This window comes from Heteronotia binoei, chromosome 5 (genome assembly GCF_032191835.1).
Source record: "Heteronotia binoei isolate CCM8104 ecotype False Entrance Well chromosome 5, APGP_CSIRO_Hbin_v1, whole genome shotgun sequence".
Classification (NCBI taxonomy): Eukaryota; Metazoa; Chordata; class Lepidosauria; order Squamata; family Gekkonidae; genus Heteronotia; species Heteronotia binoei.
The window spans coordinates 138,038,779-138,056,244 of NC_083227.1; the positions used below are offsets into that span (position 1 = coordinate 138,038,779).

At 41.6% G+C, this 17,466-nt stretch overlaps 1 protein-coding gene across 2 annotated transcripts in view; it reads left to right on the forward strand.

Moving 5' to 3' along the window:
* Nucleotides 1-8,054, forward strand: part of FSTL4 (follistatin like 4) — a 944,621-nt gene extending 936,567 nt beyond the window's left edge. For both annotated transcript variants that reach the window (XM_060240476.1, XM_060240477.1), the window contains 2 exons: nucleotides 3,488-3,597; nucleotides 6,817-8,054. In XM_060240476.1, the coding sequence (XP_060096459.1) occupies nucleotides 3,488-3,597; nucleotides 6,817-7,519 (813 nt within the window). In that variant the 3' untranslated portion in view covers nucleotides 7,520-8,054. The remainder of the gene's footprint in view (nucleotides 1-3,487; nucleotides 3,598-6,816) is intronic.
* The last annotated feature ends 9,412 nt before the right edge of the window (nucleotides 8,055-17,466 follow it).

The following is a 17,466-nucleotide window of genomic DNA, read 5'->3' on the forward strand; positions in this document are numbered from 1 at the left end:
TGGGTAAAAGCCATACTGTATTCATCTGCTGCTAGCTCACCCTTGCCTTCCCCCATCACCTCCCCTTTGTTATGTAGGACTGCTTGGTAACGAGAGCATGAGAATAAGATTATGTAGCCTTCTCAGAGATAACGAGCGCCAGGAAGCGCCCAAGGCCAACCAAGGCCTGAGAACGATAAATGTAACAACGATGTGTGAATGTACCCTGCATAGTGTGCCCTCCCCTCAGGAATGCTTTTGATTTGTACCTTAAAAGTTTGCCCTTTGTGTATGCTCGCCAGTCTCGCAATCTTTCAGCTACAGTTCTGCAACAAGTTACAATAAACTAGAACTTCTTATCAAGAAAGTCTCATTATTGAAACCTCAGACTTGACACTGCCTTTTGCTATTAGTTTAATTCAGGTTCATTATATCATTTCCAGGCTCAGCGCATGGGGTTCTGTCACCCAAGGCAGAACCCCAACACGTGCCCCCCCACAGTAGATTTCTGCATGCACTGCATGATGACATCATCAAGATCATACCAGGCGCTCAGCACATCCCCTCCGCAGTGCTCAGCAGGCACTGGAGAGGGGAATCCCTGCTTTTTCTTGACTTTAAAGGGTCGGTGGAGGTCTTCTGACCCCTTAAAGCCGAGAAAAAAAACTGGTCAGTTTCCCTCTGCAGCGCTCGCCAATTTCAGTGGGCGCTGCAGAGGAAAAGTCCCAGTTTTTCTTGGCTTTAAGTGGTCAAGGGACCCCTTAAAGCCAAGAAAAAAGCCCAGTTGGTTTCCCTCTGCAGTGCTCGCCAAGTTCGGCGGGCGCTGCAGAGACTCAGGGATGGCGCGAGCGGGAAGGGGGCGCCCGCCCACACCCCTGCTGGGAGCTGGCGCCCTAGGCATTTGCCTAGTTTGCCTACTCCCACTCTCCAACTCTGATCGTTTCTAGGCCCACATTCAGTCATACACGCATACAAAAAGGAGATTCATACTATACATTAAAAAGTGGGTTCCGTAGGCTGAGGGTCTTGGGGCATCAGCTGGTTCCTGTCCTGTCCTGTTCCTGACAGAAACCAAAGCAGGAAGCCTGGCAATACTGTTGTGGTTGCCTAGTTACAGCTGCTGAACATACACCCTTTAAAACTACAGAAGTTCCTTTATCATTTAAAAATAATTGTAAGCCATGAAGTTACAACTAACTCATGGTGAACCCAGGCCATGGGGCTTTCAAGGCAAGAGATGAACAAAGGTGGTTTGCTATTGCCTTCCTCTCTATAGCAACTCCAGTCTTCCTTGGTAGGGAGTTAATCACCCATTGTTGTTGTCATTATTTCAGATTTTTCTGCAAATCTGTAGCTTTTTCAGATTTGAAGAAAGAACTGTCGTCTGTCCATGGCTATTGTTCAGACGTAAATATCCAGAGATGGAACAACATAGAATCATAGAGTTGGAAGGTATCTCAAGGGTCATCTAGTCCAACCGTCTCTACGATGCAGGAAATTCACAAATACCTCCCTCACACCCTGGTGATTTCTGCTCCATGCCCAGGAGATGGCAAAATATATATATATATATTAGCAGGAACACAGTTCTGACTGGCAGCATCAGGGGTGTGTGGCCTAATATACAAATGATTCCCTGCTGGACTTTTTCTATACATAAAGCCCTGTGCAAAACAATGGTGATGTCAGGGGGCATGGCCCAATATGCAAAAGAGTTCCTGCTGGGCTTTTTCTACCAAAAAAAAAAGCCCTGCTCTTCAACATTTTTATCATACAAAGCCAAGTGATTTGCTGGATTATTTCATACATTTGTGTGTAAATTATGTCAGTTTAGTTTGCAAATGGTTGGACTAGAAAGCAGACTTGCCATTAATTTATTTTAATAAATTGCACAGATAAAATTACACATAATAATACGCAGATAAAATTACACATAATAACCACAATATAAAATCTATAAAACTCAGTAGCTTAAAACATGATGGTGAGTTAGAACAAACAAGGCCACAAGGTGAATGCTTTACATATATTCAGAGGGCCAGCATATTGGGTGAATGGACAGGCACCCACGAGTAAGCCATCATGTAAAGTATAAGTGGCTCAAGGTTGGTGTGGACAGGGGGCCCAATACAATTTGACACCAGCCATCTCAACCAAAGACCTGGCAAAACAACTCTGTTTTACAGGCCCCACAAAACTAATAATAAATCCTGCAGGGTCTTGATCTCACTAGGGAGAGTGTTCCACCAGGCTTGGGCCAAATGGATGTGTTTTGGGCTGGGGGTTTCCAGGAGATGTTGTTGCCATTAAGCTGGTTAGAAGCTGAACTTAAAGTAAAAGAACAGCCTAGTCTGACATGGCTCCTGAATCTGAGAAACTTGTCAGTTGAGTATAAATTCAGAAGATTTTTCAAATCAGGTAGGATTGTATTGGTCCCTTATGTCACCTGATCCCTTCTGCAACATCTTCTGACCATCTGTAGAAATGGTGCTGAAATATGGCAAAGAAAAACTCTATTTCCTTTGTTGAGAGGCACCATGAAAGCACTTTGAGCCACTTCACAAGTTGTTTGTAGATTAAGAAATCTCATAAATATAAAAGCACTATATCTGGTTTGCTAATAGTAGCACGGCGGGGAGTGGGAGGGAGAGAAACAGACCAAACTCACAAGAAATTGCAAGTTTCTTGAGCGGTTTAATTAGGAGACCCTCTAAATAACTTGACCAAAATATTGAAGTGCATATTTTAAGGCTTTAACACTTTCTATAATGAATTACTTAGCTATAAATTCTAAAGCCAGCTTGTGAACATGCTGCATTAATAAACACTCCTGGTGTACTGACCTTGGCCATATTAATCCTAAAACAGTCCCTCAAATAAATAAGGTCAATATTTTAACATTGTATTTAACACCAAAGTTTTGCCTTCACATTTTGCTGAAGTTAAATGAAAGACAACAGGAGCTTTCCACAAGGCTTCATGGTCCTCCAGAATAGCATATAGATATAACGGATCCATTCTACTGTATTTTTTGTGTATAGTTTTCCACCGCTGGCACAGAAAATATCCTTTGGGAGAGATAATTAACTGCTGTGACTTTGCTGTTGGTCATTCAACCCAATGAATTAGCATGGTGCATTTAAGTGAGATTAATAAATATGAACAGGAAAACAATGTTTATTGTAGGCAGTGTGGAAAAATTATTGCAGGGTTACAGTTAGGACACTATTTCAACACCACGCGATTGCTTTGTCTTTTGATATAAACAGCTTGAAAGCAGATGGAGAGTTATTTTCTTGCATTGCAAATGTCACACTCACAAAAGTGCCATTTCAGTAAGATCCCTTTATTCCAGGCATCAGCGCAACCATCGTTTAAATTCACTGAATCTTGCAAGTCAGATGACAAAAAAAAAAATCATGGATACATAGATATAGTTATATATAATATCCTTGTGTTTCTAGTTCATTGCTCTGTCCATGCCCAGCATTTTGGTTGTATGTTATAGGTAATACCAGAGGCAAGTGCAGGAGAGAATCTGCATATCATTCGTACCCATCTGGATGGAATGGATGATTACTTTATCCCAACTACAAATCTCATCATTAACCATATCAGGTAAGAAAGCTTCTAGCCTCAGGAGTTTGTACTTTTATTTTCATAAAATATGAGCCTGCCTTGGCGGGGAGGGCGGGATATAAATAAAAATTATTATTATTATTATTATTATTATTATTATTATTATTATTATTATTATTATTATTATTATTATTATTATTATTATTATTAATCATGAATATTGCTGGCTTTACTCGTCAGGTAGTGACTAGGAGCTCCACTAATTTCTTGTGGGCTCACCAAGCTAATATAAATAATAGATATGCAATAACTAAAAGTCAAATGGGCAGGAAACAGTATGACCAGCATGATAATCAATGAATGTCCTGGCTTTGTAGCCACTCTCAGTTTTTTCTTCATGTTCCAAAGAGAAAACAATTCCAAAGAGTACATTATCTAATTTGGAAAATCCTAATTAGAATTCTACCACTGTAATGCCTCCTTTTAGGGAATCCCAAGCACACAGCTCACTATTTTCCCCCATACTATGATATCATTATAATAAGACGGAAAGCTATTTCTGGTTTTTCCAATAACAAACTTTATTTATGCCTCTTCCTTCACTTAGAGGAAGAGAACCAATACAAGTTCACCCCCCATAATAGTTCTAGCCTACACATTCTGGTGTGTGCACTAGTCAGGCAATCTCCTGCTGAGCCCCAGAAAATCCTAACCTTACCTGCATTCCAGGTAGCACATTATCCCCAACAATGTTTGGTAGCAGCAGTTACAACAGCTCCCAGCCAAGAACTTTAAGTGTGTAGTAGCTTCATCTACTGCCATCATAACTTCCACTCCTGGGCTTACCATAGCTGCCACATAACTTGCCACAAAGTTCCTCAGATGTTTGAACCAAGTGAAAACCCATGGTTCATCCAAAATCTCACTGGCAGCTCATCTGCTCCTTTCTGGGATGCGCTGCAAGTGTCCTGACCAGTCACAAACAATATGAAAAATTGCTTTGATACTTGAAAGCATCTAGTCCACAGTAATGCCTGATTTGAGCCAAAGAGTTGGCACTAACTAGATAATATTGTGGACTAGATGCTTCCAAGCATTGAAACTTTTACAGTCCAAGCCTATGCAGAGCTAATCTAGTCTAAACTCATTTAATGGGCAATTTCAGTTGGATTACACTATTAGACACTTCTGTTTAAATAAATAAATAACATAAAGCAATTCTACAGCGCAATCCTAACCAGAGTCACCCCTTTCTAGGGCCATTGAAATCAATAGTCTCAGAAGGATGTAACTCTGCAAAGGACTGGTTGATTCACTAAGAAAGATAACTGCCTAGTGTGTAGTAGCTTCATCTACTGCCATCATAACATGATGATTAAAAACCTGAAAATTTCAGAAAACACATGCACTGAGCATTTCCTTGATAGTAGCAGGTATGCCGTGCTCACGTTGTCTTACTTTACCTAATTAAAATTTATAATAAAAATCTTCAGAGAAACTCTGTAAAAGGAAGGTGTTTGTTTTATTTTGTTTCAAATCAACTTCTTAGTGGATGCTACATCTAAATAAAAGCTAAATAAAATAAAAATAAAAAGCTAAGATTGGCTTGTTCTTCAGAAGAAAGTTACCATTCCTGGAGACTACATGAAGCTGGCTTACTAGGAATCAGATCTTTGTCCATCAAGGTGAATACAGTCTACTCAGTCTGGCTCTCCGAGGTCTCAGGCAGAGATGTTTCACATCACCTGCTACATATCAGTGCCCAGGCTTTTTTGGTAGAAAATCCCGGCAGGAACTTATTTGCATATTAGGCCATGCCTCCTGTCATCACCATCATTTCACACAGGGCTTTTTGTAGAAAAAGTCCAACAGGAACTCATTTGCATATTAGGTCACACCCCTGACACCAAGCCAGCTAGAACTGCGCTTCTGTGCATTCCCACTAAAAAAAAAAAATCCGTGTCAGTGACCAAAGGGAGGTGGGGAAGCATGTCTAAAATATGATTTCTATATTGGTGAAATATAACTATTACAGTATACTAAGCTATTACAGTTTTATTCTGCTACCTTCAGAGAAGCTCATAGTAGTATACATAGTTCTTCCCTCCTCCAGTTTGTTCTTCCCTCCTCCAACTCTGTGCTGTAGACTGGGCTAAGCAAGAGTAGCTAGTTCAAAGTCACCTAGCCATGGCTACATGAGGAGCTGACCTTCATTGGGAATTCCCAATCCTTGCCCAATGCTCTAACCATTAAATGACATTGGTTCTCAAACAAAACCAAGAAAGAGCTGATCATGTTAGCTTCTTTTACAGGACCTTGACACTGTGGACTGGTGCTTTGCACCAAAAACACTAATGCAAATTCTACTGGTAATTTCTGTTACTGAAGCTTATGTCACTGGGCGTTTTCGCACTCACCTTCAGCCGGCGCGACCCCCCTCTTCACCGCGCAGGATCTGCGCGGATTTCGCACTAAATGCCGCGGAGCAGCCGGAAGAGCCGGAAGCTCCCGGCGCAAAAGCCGCACAAACGGAAACTGCAGTTTCCGTTTGCGCGGCTTTTGCGACGGGAGCTTCCGGCTCTTCCGGCTGCTCCGCGGCATTTAGTGCGAAATCCGCGCAGATCCTGCGCGGTGAAGAGGGGGGTCGCGCCGGCTGAAGGTGAGAGCGAAAACGCCCACTGTGTTGGTGCCAAAAGCAAGCTATGCATAAGCACAGCAGTCATCTTCATCTTATAAGGCAAGATGCCATGGCAGCTTGATTCTTCCATTTTAATATGCATTCTTTCTCAAACATTTTTGTGTTTACAATAGGAAGTGCTATTCTGATATAATGGTAAATATTCAAAGTATGAGCTCACAATCCACAGTTAAACTCACAGGTCAGCCATGCACTTGGTGATGGCAATAACAGTTCTGACCATTATCATACTTGTAGAATACTTTGAACAGTTAGCAGTAGGGTTATCAGAGGATGTATTTCCTGACTCACTACTTCAAACAAATGATCTCATTTTAAATACCCCTACTATTTAAGCTGTGATGATTTCTGACTAGGAATTTTCCTAACCTTCCAATCCAATAAGAGGAGATTTTTATCAGTTTGTTTAAAAAAGCCCAAAAGAGGAGAGACACACAAAAAAGAGGACATCTGATAACCCTAGTTAGTGGTGATATTTTTAAGCCATGTCACCAGATACCTTGAGGTACCTGTCAGATCTTCAAGCCCTTTCCCCCCTATTTTTCTATTTTTCATTTCAGATATGGTTTCATCTTTAACAAGTCAAAACCTGAAGTTCACAAAATAGATCTGGAAACTGTGGCTCACATCAAGACTATCAGCTTCAAAAACTACAGCTGTTTGCCCCAAGCCATGGCCTATACCCACCTGGGTGGCTACTTCTTCGTTCAGTGTAAAATGAATACATCAATATCGATTACTCCACAACTTATAATTGACAGTGTTACAGATTCTGTTATTGGCCCCAACAGTGATGTATCAGGTACTCCCTATATCTCCCCTGATGGATGCTATTTGGTCAGCACTGATGAACACAGCGGGAGGATCAGAGTCCAGACAATAACAGTCCAAGGAGAAATCAAGTTGATTTATGAGTTACAAACAACCATACACATATCTGATCTGACATTTCAGTCCTCCTTCTCTGAAGCCAATCAGTATTATATATACGCTACTTCACATTTGCAAACAGATGTACTTTTGCTAGAGTTGTCGACAGGGAAAATGGACATATTGAAGAATTTAAAGGATCCTATCGAATCCAAAGACTGGCCCTGGAGCACCTGCAACAGAATTATCCAAGACAGTGGATTATTTGGGCAATACCTTATTACATCAGCCAAGGATTCACTTTTTATTATTAACGGGCGGCAAAACACATTACGCTGTGAGGTTTCAGGTATCAAGAGGGGTAATACAGTGGTTTGGGTTGGAGATGTATGAAAGGGCCAGAAAACAGAACTTTCAGGAAAAATAGTACTGATTGGACCTTAACACTGCACAAAAAAAAAAATGCAGTAGCATTGTATATTTTTACACTGAGGGGAAAACTGTATAAGCTTCATGGTACAACATTGGCCTACTTGCAAGAATCATAATATAAGGTACACTCTGCTACTAGGAATCAGTTATGCTGAGAAATTGTGTGAAAGTCATAGACTTTACAGCTTGAGTTATGGAAGGTATATTGGGAAAGGGAATAATTTCTCAAGCTGGGGTTACGTACAGCTCATTCCTTGATGATTCTGTAGAACAAAACTACTTTTGAGTTGGAACGCTGATGAATCCTTAAATTCTATCTTGCTTATCAGTATTCATTCTGTTGCCCTCCCCAAACCATTTCCTGAAGCATGTGCCACAAGGCACAAAATGACACCTGTAGCTTAGACTATTGAACACAAGCAGACAAACTGGAGGATTTTGGAATTCATATACTTGGCAGAAGATACAGTATCAGTTAAAATTCTTTTACAACTTTTAAAAATAAAATAAAATATTGATGTCATTATTTTAAAAATACTAAATTTTATCCAGTTAGAAAATTTAAGATTCAGACTGATAAAATTTCTATTTGCCTAAGAATTAACAATAATAATAATAATATAATTTATACATGCATTATTTTTAAAATGTACAGGGCCAACAGTGATCCTCTCAGAGCCCTCTCTTAGCTACTGACTTCTACGGAGGACATCATCCTTAACATCCAAGGAAACATGTAAGAGGTGAAACTCATATTAGTGAGGATGGGAATCGGCCTGAGTGAGAAGATTGCTTTACAAAACAGTCTTTGAAATGGGGGTGGGGGGAACTCTGAGGGAAACAGATATTGTTTCTTTTGTGGAAATGTTTAATAACAATTAAAAAAAGCTGAGATGCCTTTTTGAAACCAGACCTGACATCATTCTATACTGTCAGCTCCTCTTCACCCCCCTTTCCCACCCCTGCTTTCACATTAAAATGGACGTGGTTAGAATCCACCCCCACCCTTTCAGTCCTGTTAAGAATATGTGATGAGCTATTTCTAAACACAAAAGAGGTGGAGTAGATTAGAAAGCTAGAAAACATGTGGGAAAATATGCAAAAAAACTTCTATGTAATCAGGAAATAAAGCTTTTTACATTTATTTTTTAAGCAGCAGAAGCCATGCAAAGTGGGGAAAATGAGCTGCTATTTTAGCAGACAGGAAAATAAGCAGTGGCATCCCCATTGTAGAGAGAAACATTTCCAGAAATCATTTATCCCCCTTCATTAAAAATTTACCATTACTTGAAGTAATTGGGTTCTTCATAAAAACAATGGCTATGTCTTGAAATGCATCCTTTTCAGTAGCATATTTCTGTGCAAAAAAACTTCTAGCCTTTGTATAAATCAGGCTCTTAATTTACATCTGTCACACAAGAGCCTGGGAAAAAAAAGGAGGCTGCTGCTGCTGTTCATACTTGCCTCATTCATAATGTTCTCATTTATAGTCAATTATCATTCAGTTATGGAAAAACAGAGTAATCTAAAACCAATTAAAATATACCCAAGAATGCAGCAGCAAACACTGAGAACAGCAAGCTGATTTAGCATAAAACTTTACATCCGTTTGGATAGTTAGAGAGATGTAAAATATATGTACCCTGTTAAGGTTGGAAGGAGACACTAATCACAGTTTGAAAACAGATGGAATAATGAACAAACATATAATCAACAGGCACACGTTCTTTGTGGCCTAAGCCATCAGAGATCTCATTGAGCTGCCTTGTATTAAGTCAAACAGCCAGTCTATCAAGGCCATTATTGTCTACTCTGATTGGCAACAGTTCTCCAGGATCTCAGGCACAGGTATTGGGCATCACCTATTCCCTGATCTTTTTCCCCACTGGAGATGCCAGGGATCAAACCTGGAACTTTCTGCATGCAAAAGAGATGCTCTGTCATTCAACCAAAGCGAAGCTGGTTCGAGCTTCCCTTTTCAACAGTAATATTTGTTGCATCATTGTACTGGGCTTACTGAGAAATATGAGCTGACCTACACTTTTGGTGTGAGCTTGTCACCCAGCATTAAAACAAAGCCATTTGCTGAATACTTATACTGATGTTTGATAGTGATTTAACAGAAGTGCTTGAAGTAAAATCCCAAAACACAACTCATGGTGCTGAAAGAATGAACAGAAGCATTTCTTATTGGCTTTCCCCCAAATAATATATTTTTAAAGCCTGCTGCTGTATAATTCAAGGCTGCATTTGCACTGTAAATGTAAACTGTTGAATAGACATTGCAACACCCACCCACCCACACCAAGGCACTAGGCACTAGGGGAACCATAAGTGTACCATATTTGTTACAATAGTTAGAATTATTGAGTTTTCTCAAGTGTTGTCACAAACCTAGATCTCCCCCTTTTTTCAGGGAAGCCATAGCAGTTTTACAACAGGTAAGGTCTGTAGAGTAGATATAGCTAAAGTCACCTTATTCTGGTTGCTTTGAAGTTGTTGGCCAGAAAATGAAGATCTGAATCTTGGAATGAATGAAGCACAAATGCTTGGAAATATCTTGAACTCACTGCTTAAACTTTACAAGAGAGATATTTGAGTGTTCCAGCGCCTTTACATAAAAGAAAGGTGAAATGCTTCTTTACAGATGGGGCTGTCTATTCCCCACCCCAGTGTGATCAATGCTAAACTATATATAAGTTTGCTAGAACCTACAGAACTTTTCCTATGAGCCATAGGAGGTTAGAACCTTGATGATTATTAATGGATGTAGCCTTCTTTTAATAAAATTCATTGGTCAATAATAGTAAATCAAGATGCATCCATACATTGCACTTATTTCAGAGACGTTTTATTGGATCTAGCCACTGCTCTGATGTCTTCGTATGATTTCTTGAATATTTTACTCTGAATATGGTACATTGCCCATAAATTAAAAACTTTGTGACATAGATAAAGCAAAATGTTAATTTTATACATTTTATTCAAATCAATCCTTGTAAATATCTGTTCAGGTAAATATTCTTGAAATTAGGATGTGAAGGATGCATAATAGACTTCACTTCTTTCTGTTTATCTTAACACAGTGGACTAGAGTTAATTCCAACCTTAACCTTCCAAAGATGCTCTTATGCTCCCTTCCTCTCTGCCCCCAAGATCCATGGATGTATTTTCTAACTATCCTAATGGCTTGGCCCTATTTAGAAAACGATGTTTAATTTAGAAACGTCACACCTCTCGTGAACAGTTTTTGATCCAATATAAGAAGTGCTGCACATTTGATACTATTTTTCCCTTATATACACCAATCACGTTTTCTCTGTACCACACACACAAAAAATGTAAATCATGTTTGTCTCCTTTCAACTTTTGTTTCTCAAGCATATTAAATTTTATTGGTTGCGTTTTCTGATTAATTCTTTTGGTCTGTATGTTGCATTTGGAGTACCGCTTCATAATTCTTTTTTGGCTAAGAAATTCATTGTCCCAGTAATTAAATTAAGTTAAAAAAAACAATTTAAATGGAACTAGCATGTAATTAATTACCCTAACATGCTCATGTATCACCTGAGAGCTCTGTTTGATAGGCATTGAAATCAATGAACAAAAATAGCTGATTTAAGATAAGAAACCAGGCTCTAAGATCCAGTGATACTTATTCACAGCTTAGATTAAATAAGGAAAGGAAAGGAAAGGTCCCCTGTGCAAGCACCAGTTGTTTCCGACTCTGGGGTGATGTTGCTTTCACAACGTTTTCACGGCAGACTTTTTACGGGGTGGTTTGCCATTGCCTTCCCCAGTCATCTTAATAAGGAAAGAACCCCTGTGCAAGCACCAGTCATTTCTGACTCTGAGGTGACGTTGCTTTCACAACATTTTCACAGCAGACTTTTTATGAGGTGGTTGCTTTTTTTAAAAAAAAACCAAAAATCTGAATTTAACTGCAGTATTAAAATTCCGTCCAAACACTTACCAGTTTTCTTCATAGTAGTCCAATATTAGGCATGCTAGCCTGTAGTTTAGATAAACAGAGCATGATCCAGTACCACCAGTGGTGCCAAAACCAATGTGTGGGTCTCATGGAGCTCTAGATGGTCTTATTTGCACACTGCAGGCAGGGCAATGGAAAATGATGGGGAACAGAAGATATGTGGATACCACCCATAATCCTATTCAAGTTTTGTACTTCAAACCATGAGGGCTGGCTGGAGATCAGGGAAGCATGCACAGGCATATCATTCTCTAGAGTGGCTCTCTGCACCGCCTGCTTCCTGAAGGAAAACAGGGCGCTGTTAAGGAAATTGCTTTTTAATGTGATACTGACTTGTCCAAAAGTGATGACTTAAAACCAGGGACACAATGTGGAATAATGTACTGACCAGATGATTACAGTTTCCAGTGTATGGGGATGGGCACAAATGTAGCCTAAGTCAACAAATCACCCTCAGAAAGCCTTGCATTTCTTTCAGTCTTGTTTCATTACATACTTCAGCATGTAGCCCTCTTCATTGCAGAGGCAGTTTGGTGTAGTGGCAGCCCCAGCTCTAGGGCACATGGCACCCAAGGCAGGCTCCCCACCACATTGCCCCCCCTTTCCGGCACCCTAGGCAACTGTCCACTTGTGTAGTGGTTAAGTGCACAGACTCTTATCTGAGAGAACCAGGTTTGATTCCGCACTCCTCCACTTGCAGCTGCTGGAATGGCCCCTTGGGACAGCTATAGCTCTTGCAGAGTTGTCCTTGAAAGGGCAGCTTCTGTGAGAGCTCTCTCAGCCCTACCTGCCTCACAGGGTGTTGGTTGTGGGGGAGGAAGGTAAAGGAGATTGTGAGCCACTCTGAGATTCAGAGTGAAAAGCAGAATATTAATCCAATATCTTCTTCTTCTTCTTCTTCTTCTTCTTCTTCTTCTTCAGCACTTGTCAGACATAGTTAGATAATGTCAGCCAGTACCAAGCAACAGACAGGACACTGGGTTAATAAATACATTAAATTAATAAATAATAATAATTGCAGTGAAGCAAAATGCACTTGGTTGAAGCCAAACAAGCCAATCCAAAGCTTTGAAAGGTTAGCTCAAATTTAGCTGCCCTTTCCTGCTTCAAGCACTGGCATTTCAAGAAAGTCAAATGAATTTCTTCAGGATGGTTACAGGCATTCTTCAGATTCATTTAAAAGGCATGTGTGCTCAAAGCCTTTTCCAAGAAACTCATAGTTTAAAATTATGACACAAGCCCCCTAGCTTTTATTAAGAGATGAGCATCCACTGGAGGATGAAAACTGAACAGTTCTCCCATGTCTTTGTAGATTGGCATAACTGAATTGTAATAGGACAGCAACACAGAGATTAACATCTTAATTCAAAGCACTTCTGCTGAGGCATCTGTCTACCACATGGTTGCAATATTGCTGAATTGTGATATTTGTGATATGTTCATATTGGCAGTGTGAACAATTCCTGTGGTGGCCCAAAATGTCTTGAAAACATTATTTCTGCTATAAAATCTTGTCATCTGCTGCTCTAATCCACTGGTCTTCTTTGCGCATTACAGAACACAGGGGCCCAATGGGGAACCAGGTGAAGTAACTAGTGCATGTGGACTGCAAGAAGTGGGTGTACACAGGATTTCCCTTTTAAACTGCTGCACAGCCACAACAGGTGGGATCACACTAGGAAGTTGCTACAGTGGTCTCCTGGCTTTTTTTTAAAAAAAAAAGCCAGTGCAGTTTTAAGCAATCAGACCTTGCTTGACACAGGCACGGGCCATACATACACTTAGAGGAGCATTCACACCACTCCTGTGCATGTGTGGTGCATGCATGGCACACCCCAGGCATTCAGATGGCCAGAAATACACCATGGAGGCACAGCAAGGAGTTTGCCACCAGGAAGTACAGAGTTGAGGGATTGTAGCACAATGCAGGTGTGATTGCACAGCAGCAGACAGATGTGTGCATTTGAACATGTCTCTTTAATCCAGGGGTGGCTGATAGTGGGATTTGGGAATATCAGGAAATATCTATATTTTTTGGTTCAATATACCAGAACCCCCAAATTACATTTTTTATATGAAGACCCTTAAACATAATCACTTGGATTTTAAAAATCCCAGAGCTTCTGATAAAACATTTTTGCACATTTCAAGGGCCCCCTTTTCCCCAAATCACAAAACTGGTGGGAATTTGAAAGACATGGAAATGTTTATGAACCTTTATCCAGTTCAGCACTAGGGTCCATTACCAAAGCTCAAATTTTAATCTCCATGGAGGCAGGGACCTATCTTTTTTGCTTATGCTGCAAAGCACCCTATGCATCGGTAGGAGTCTCTATGCCTAATAATGATAAATCAGGGAGGAAGAGGGCAATAGCCAATGTGTTCACAATAGTGTTCACAAATTGTACAATATTGTATTTGTCAGGGAGCACGGAGTGTTAACTCCATGACAGAGCTCCCTTTGGCTCAGTAGCTCCATATATGAACATACACCATTCATCCCTTTGCACAAACTCTAGTACTTGAGGCTCAGATCCTGGTGATAGCAGATACTAGGTTAATTTGAGAACTCTTGTTTGCCCTTTAATGGGGTTGCACTTGACTGCTTGCCAATGCAATGTCCAGAAAGTTTATTGCCATTGGCCCAGGAGGGCTTACTCTTCATCCTGGGCATGAATGTGGCCATTAGTTTGCCATGAAACACAAGCCGAGAAATAGCAATGCAAAAACCCTTGGGAAATTCAAGTCACTGCAGTCACGGCAGTCGACAGAGTTATGAAAATGAAAAGTAACGACAAGGATTGTTCCTGACCATGACTTTAATTTAGAGTATGAGAGGTGAACTCAAGGACAGCCAGCCAGGTGTCCTTGTGAGTTAGCTTGAGCATACTGCAAGGAACTTGAAAGAGAGTATAATTCTAAAAGAAGATGTGGTTATTGAATGCTGAAAACTCCCACGCTGTCTTTGCTTAATAAAACACGCTATAAACAGTATCTCCTTCCACTATCACAATTACTTATGAACACCAAATCATACTTTGATTGAAGTCTCAAAATGCTGTCTTTTCCCCCATCTGTGACCTAATACTACCTCATAAAGGAGGAGCTACAAATTAGTCTGTAGGCCCAAAAAATACGGTAATACCACTGTATTCTAATGAGCTACAGCATAATTTTGCCCTTCTCAAATAACTAGCATTATATATGATGGCTGAAATTTAGTGGCCATTAAAAAGATAAAAATGTTTGCTTCACTGTCAGCTACATTGACAGGACAGGGTATATCATATGATGGTTTCACAAGTGCATATTATTGTGCTAAACAATTGGAAAACTGCCTAGCGATTTCATTATCAAGATTACAACACATCACGAAGATTTACCCAGCTTTACATCACAGACAATTGATTGTTTCTAACTTGCTTTGTTCACTAGGTTTGCTTTCCTCAACAACATTACAGGCATTCAATATAAATTGAATTAGATTAGATATGAGCCAGCACCAACACACAAGCTTTTCTTACTGTCTCCTACTTTTTAAAATCCCCAGCTTATCCCCTGGTTGTAACAAAGCTCTAAATATACTTCAAATAAAACCAGACTATGTTGGTGGACGCCCTCAAAGTATTCATAAGATTCTTAGGCTGGAAACGGATTCAATAATATATAAAGTTTTATGAGAGCCAATTACATGCTACATAGCCCCTGCGTTGCTTTGATGATGCGGCAAAGACTTTGAATCAGATGTTCAGTGGCAGTTTTGTGGCTACCAGACTCACTTTTCTCCTTGTGACTCGTCAGAAGCAGAAGCAGCCTTCCCCTCTGCAATCTTCCTTTTCCCTCTTCTCCATGGAGCTGCTATTGTCTCTATTTTAAAAAGCAAGTTACTTGCTGCACATATGTTTTACAGTATAGCCAACCGCAACTCCATGATGCAATTTAGGGAGAAGAAAACAATATGGAAGGAAGGCTGCCATCACTTCTGCCTTAATGTCACAGTTGTCAGGATAAAAAGGAGCATATGAATCTGGGAGGCACAAAACTCTTATTGATTCAAAGTACTTGTTCTGCTGCTTCACAGACATGAGAACTCTGTCATATGTAATGGTGGAGAAAGTAGGGAGAGACTGAGGAGTTCATCAAAACAGGCTCCCAAGGAGGGCGTGGCACTGATGGTCGCCCAGAGAGCCAGTTTGGTGTAGTGGTTAAGTGTGCAGACTCTTATCTGGGAGAACCGGGTTTGATTCCCCACTCCTCCACTTGCACTTGCTAGAATGGCCTTGGGTCAGCCATAGCTCTGGCAGAGGTTGTCCTTGAAACGGCAGCTGCTGTGAGAGCCCTCTCCAGCCCAACTAGGGTGACCATAATGTCTGAAGGCCAGCCAGGGACACGTTGGGGGGGGGGAAGGTAGGGGTGCGCGCACGCGAAGCGCGTGAGTCGCCGGAAACAGGAAGTGACGTCACTTCCGGTGACATCATGCCACCACAGGAAACAGGAAGTGACATCACTTCCTGTGGCATCATTTCCCCGCGTCACCTGCCGGAAATGGGAAGTGACATCACTTCCTGTGACATCATTTCCCCCAAATGACATCATTTCCCCCAAATGCCACTGCTGGAAACAGGAAGTGACTTCACAGCACTTCCTGTGACATCCCCAAAAATCCCCCAAATATCACCGCCGGAAACAATTTTGTTCTGAAATCCTGTATATACTTCATCAGTATATGGGATAAGGCACTTTCTCAACTGTGCTGCATAATGCAGCCTATTTATTTTGTCCTGTTTGCTCTGTTGGCTCTATCTGCGCCACCTTCATCACTTTCGGGGTGTGGATCCCCCAGTGGGGTGCTCTCCCGACTCCCTCCGCCAGCTGTTTCTGATAGCCCTGCGCCCCCTCTTTCATTTGATATGTGTCCCGTGCGGGTGCCACCCTCCCGCCGGGAGATGCCGCAAAATGAGCCCCCTTGAGGCTTATGGCGGCAGGGCTCGGGGGAAGCGAGCTAGACTGCTGTTCTTTTGAGGGGTTATAGAGTGTTTCGAGCCCGTCCCTGTGGCATCAGTCCCATCGTTGTGGGGCCCAGGGGGCCGGCGCAGCGGCACGCCGAAGCAGCCTGTCACTAATAACACAGGTCGAGATGCAGGACAGGAACCCAGAAGTGACCGACAGGCTGCTTCAGCGTGCCGCTGCGCCGGCCCCCTGGGCCCCACAACGATGGGACCGATGCCACAGGGACGGGCTCGAAACACTCTATAACCCCTCAAAAGAACAGCAGTCTAGCTCGCTTCCCCCGAGCCCTGCCGCCATAAGCCTCAAGGGGGCTCATTTTGCGGCATCTCCTGGCGGGAGGGTGGCACCCGCACGGGACACATATCAAATGAAAGAGGGGGCGCAGGGCTATCAGAAACAGCCGGCGGAGGGAGTCACGAGACCACCCCACTGGGGGATCCACACCCCGAAAGTGATGAAGGTGGCGCAGACAGAGCCAACAGGACAAAATAAATAGGCTGCATTATGCAGCACAGTTGAGAAAGTGCCTTATCCCATATACTGATGAAGTAAATACAGGATCTGAGAACAAAATTGCACCAGAAGACACAAACACAAAGCTCCCTTACACTGAATCAGTGCTTGGGTCCACCAAAGTCAGTATTATCTACTCCAGTCACAAACACAAAGCTCCCTTACACTGAATCAGTGCTTGGGTCCACCAAAGTCAGTATTGTCACATAAGAACATAAGAGAAGCCCTGTTGGATCAGGCCAGTGGCCCATCCAGTCCAACACTCTGCGTCACATAAGAACATAAGAGAAGCCCTGTTGCATCAGGCCAGTGGCCCCTCCAGTCCAACACTCTGTGTAACATAAGAATATAAGAGAAGCCCTGTTGCATCAGGCCAGTGGCCCCTCCAGTCCAA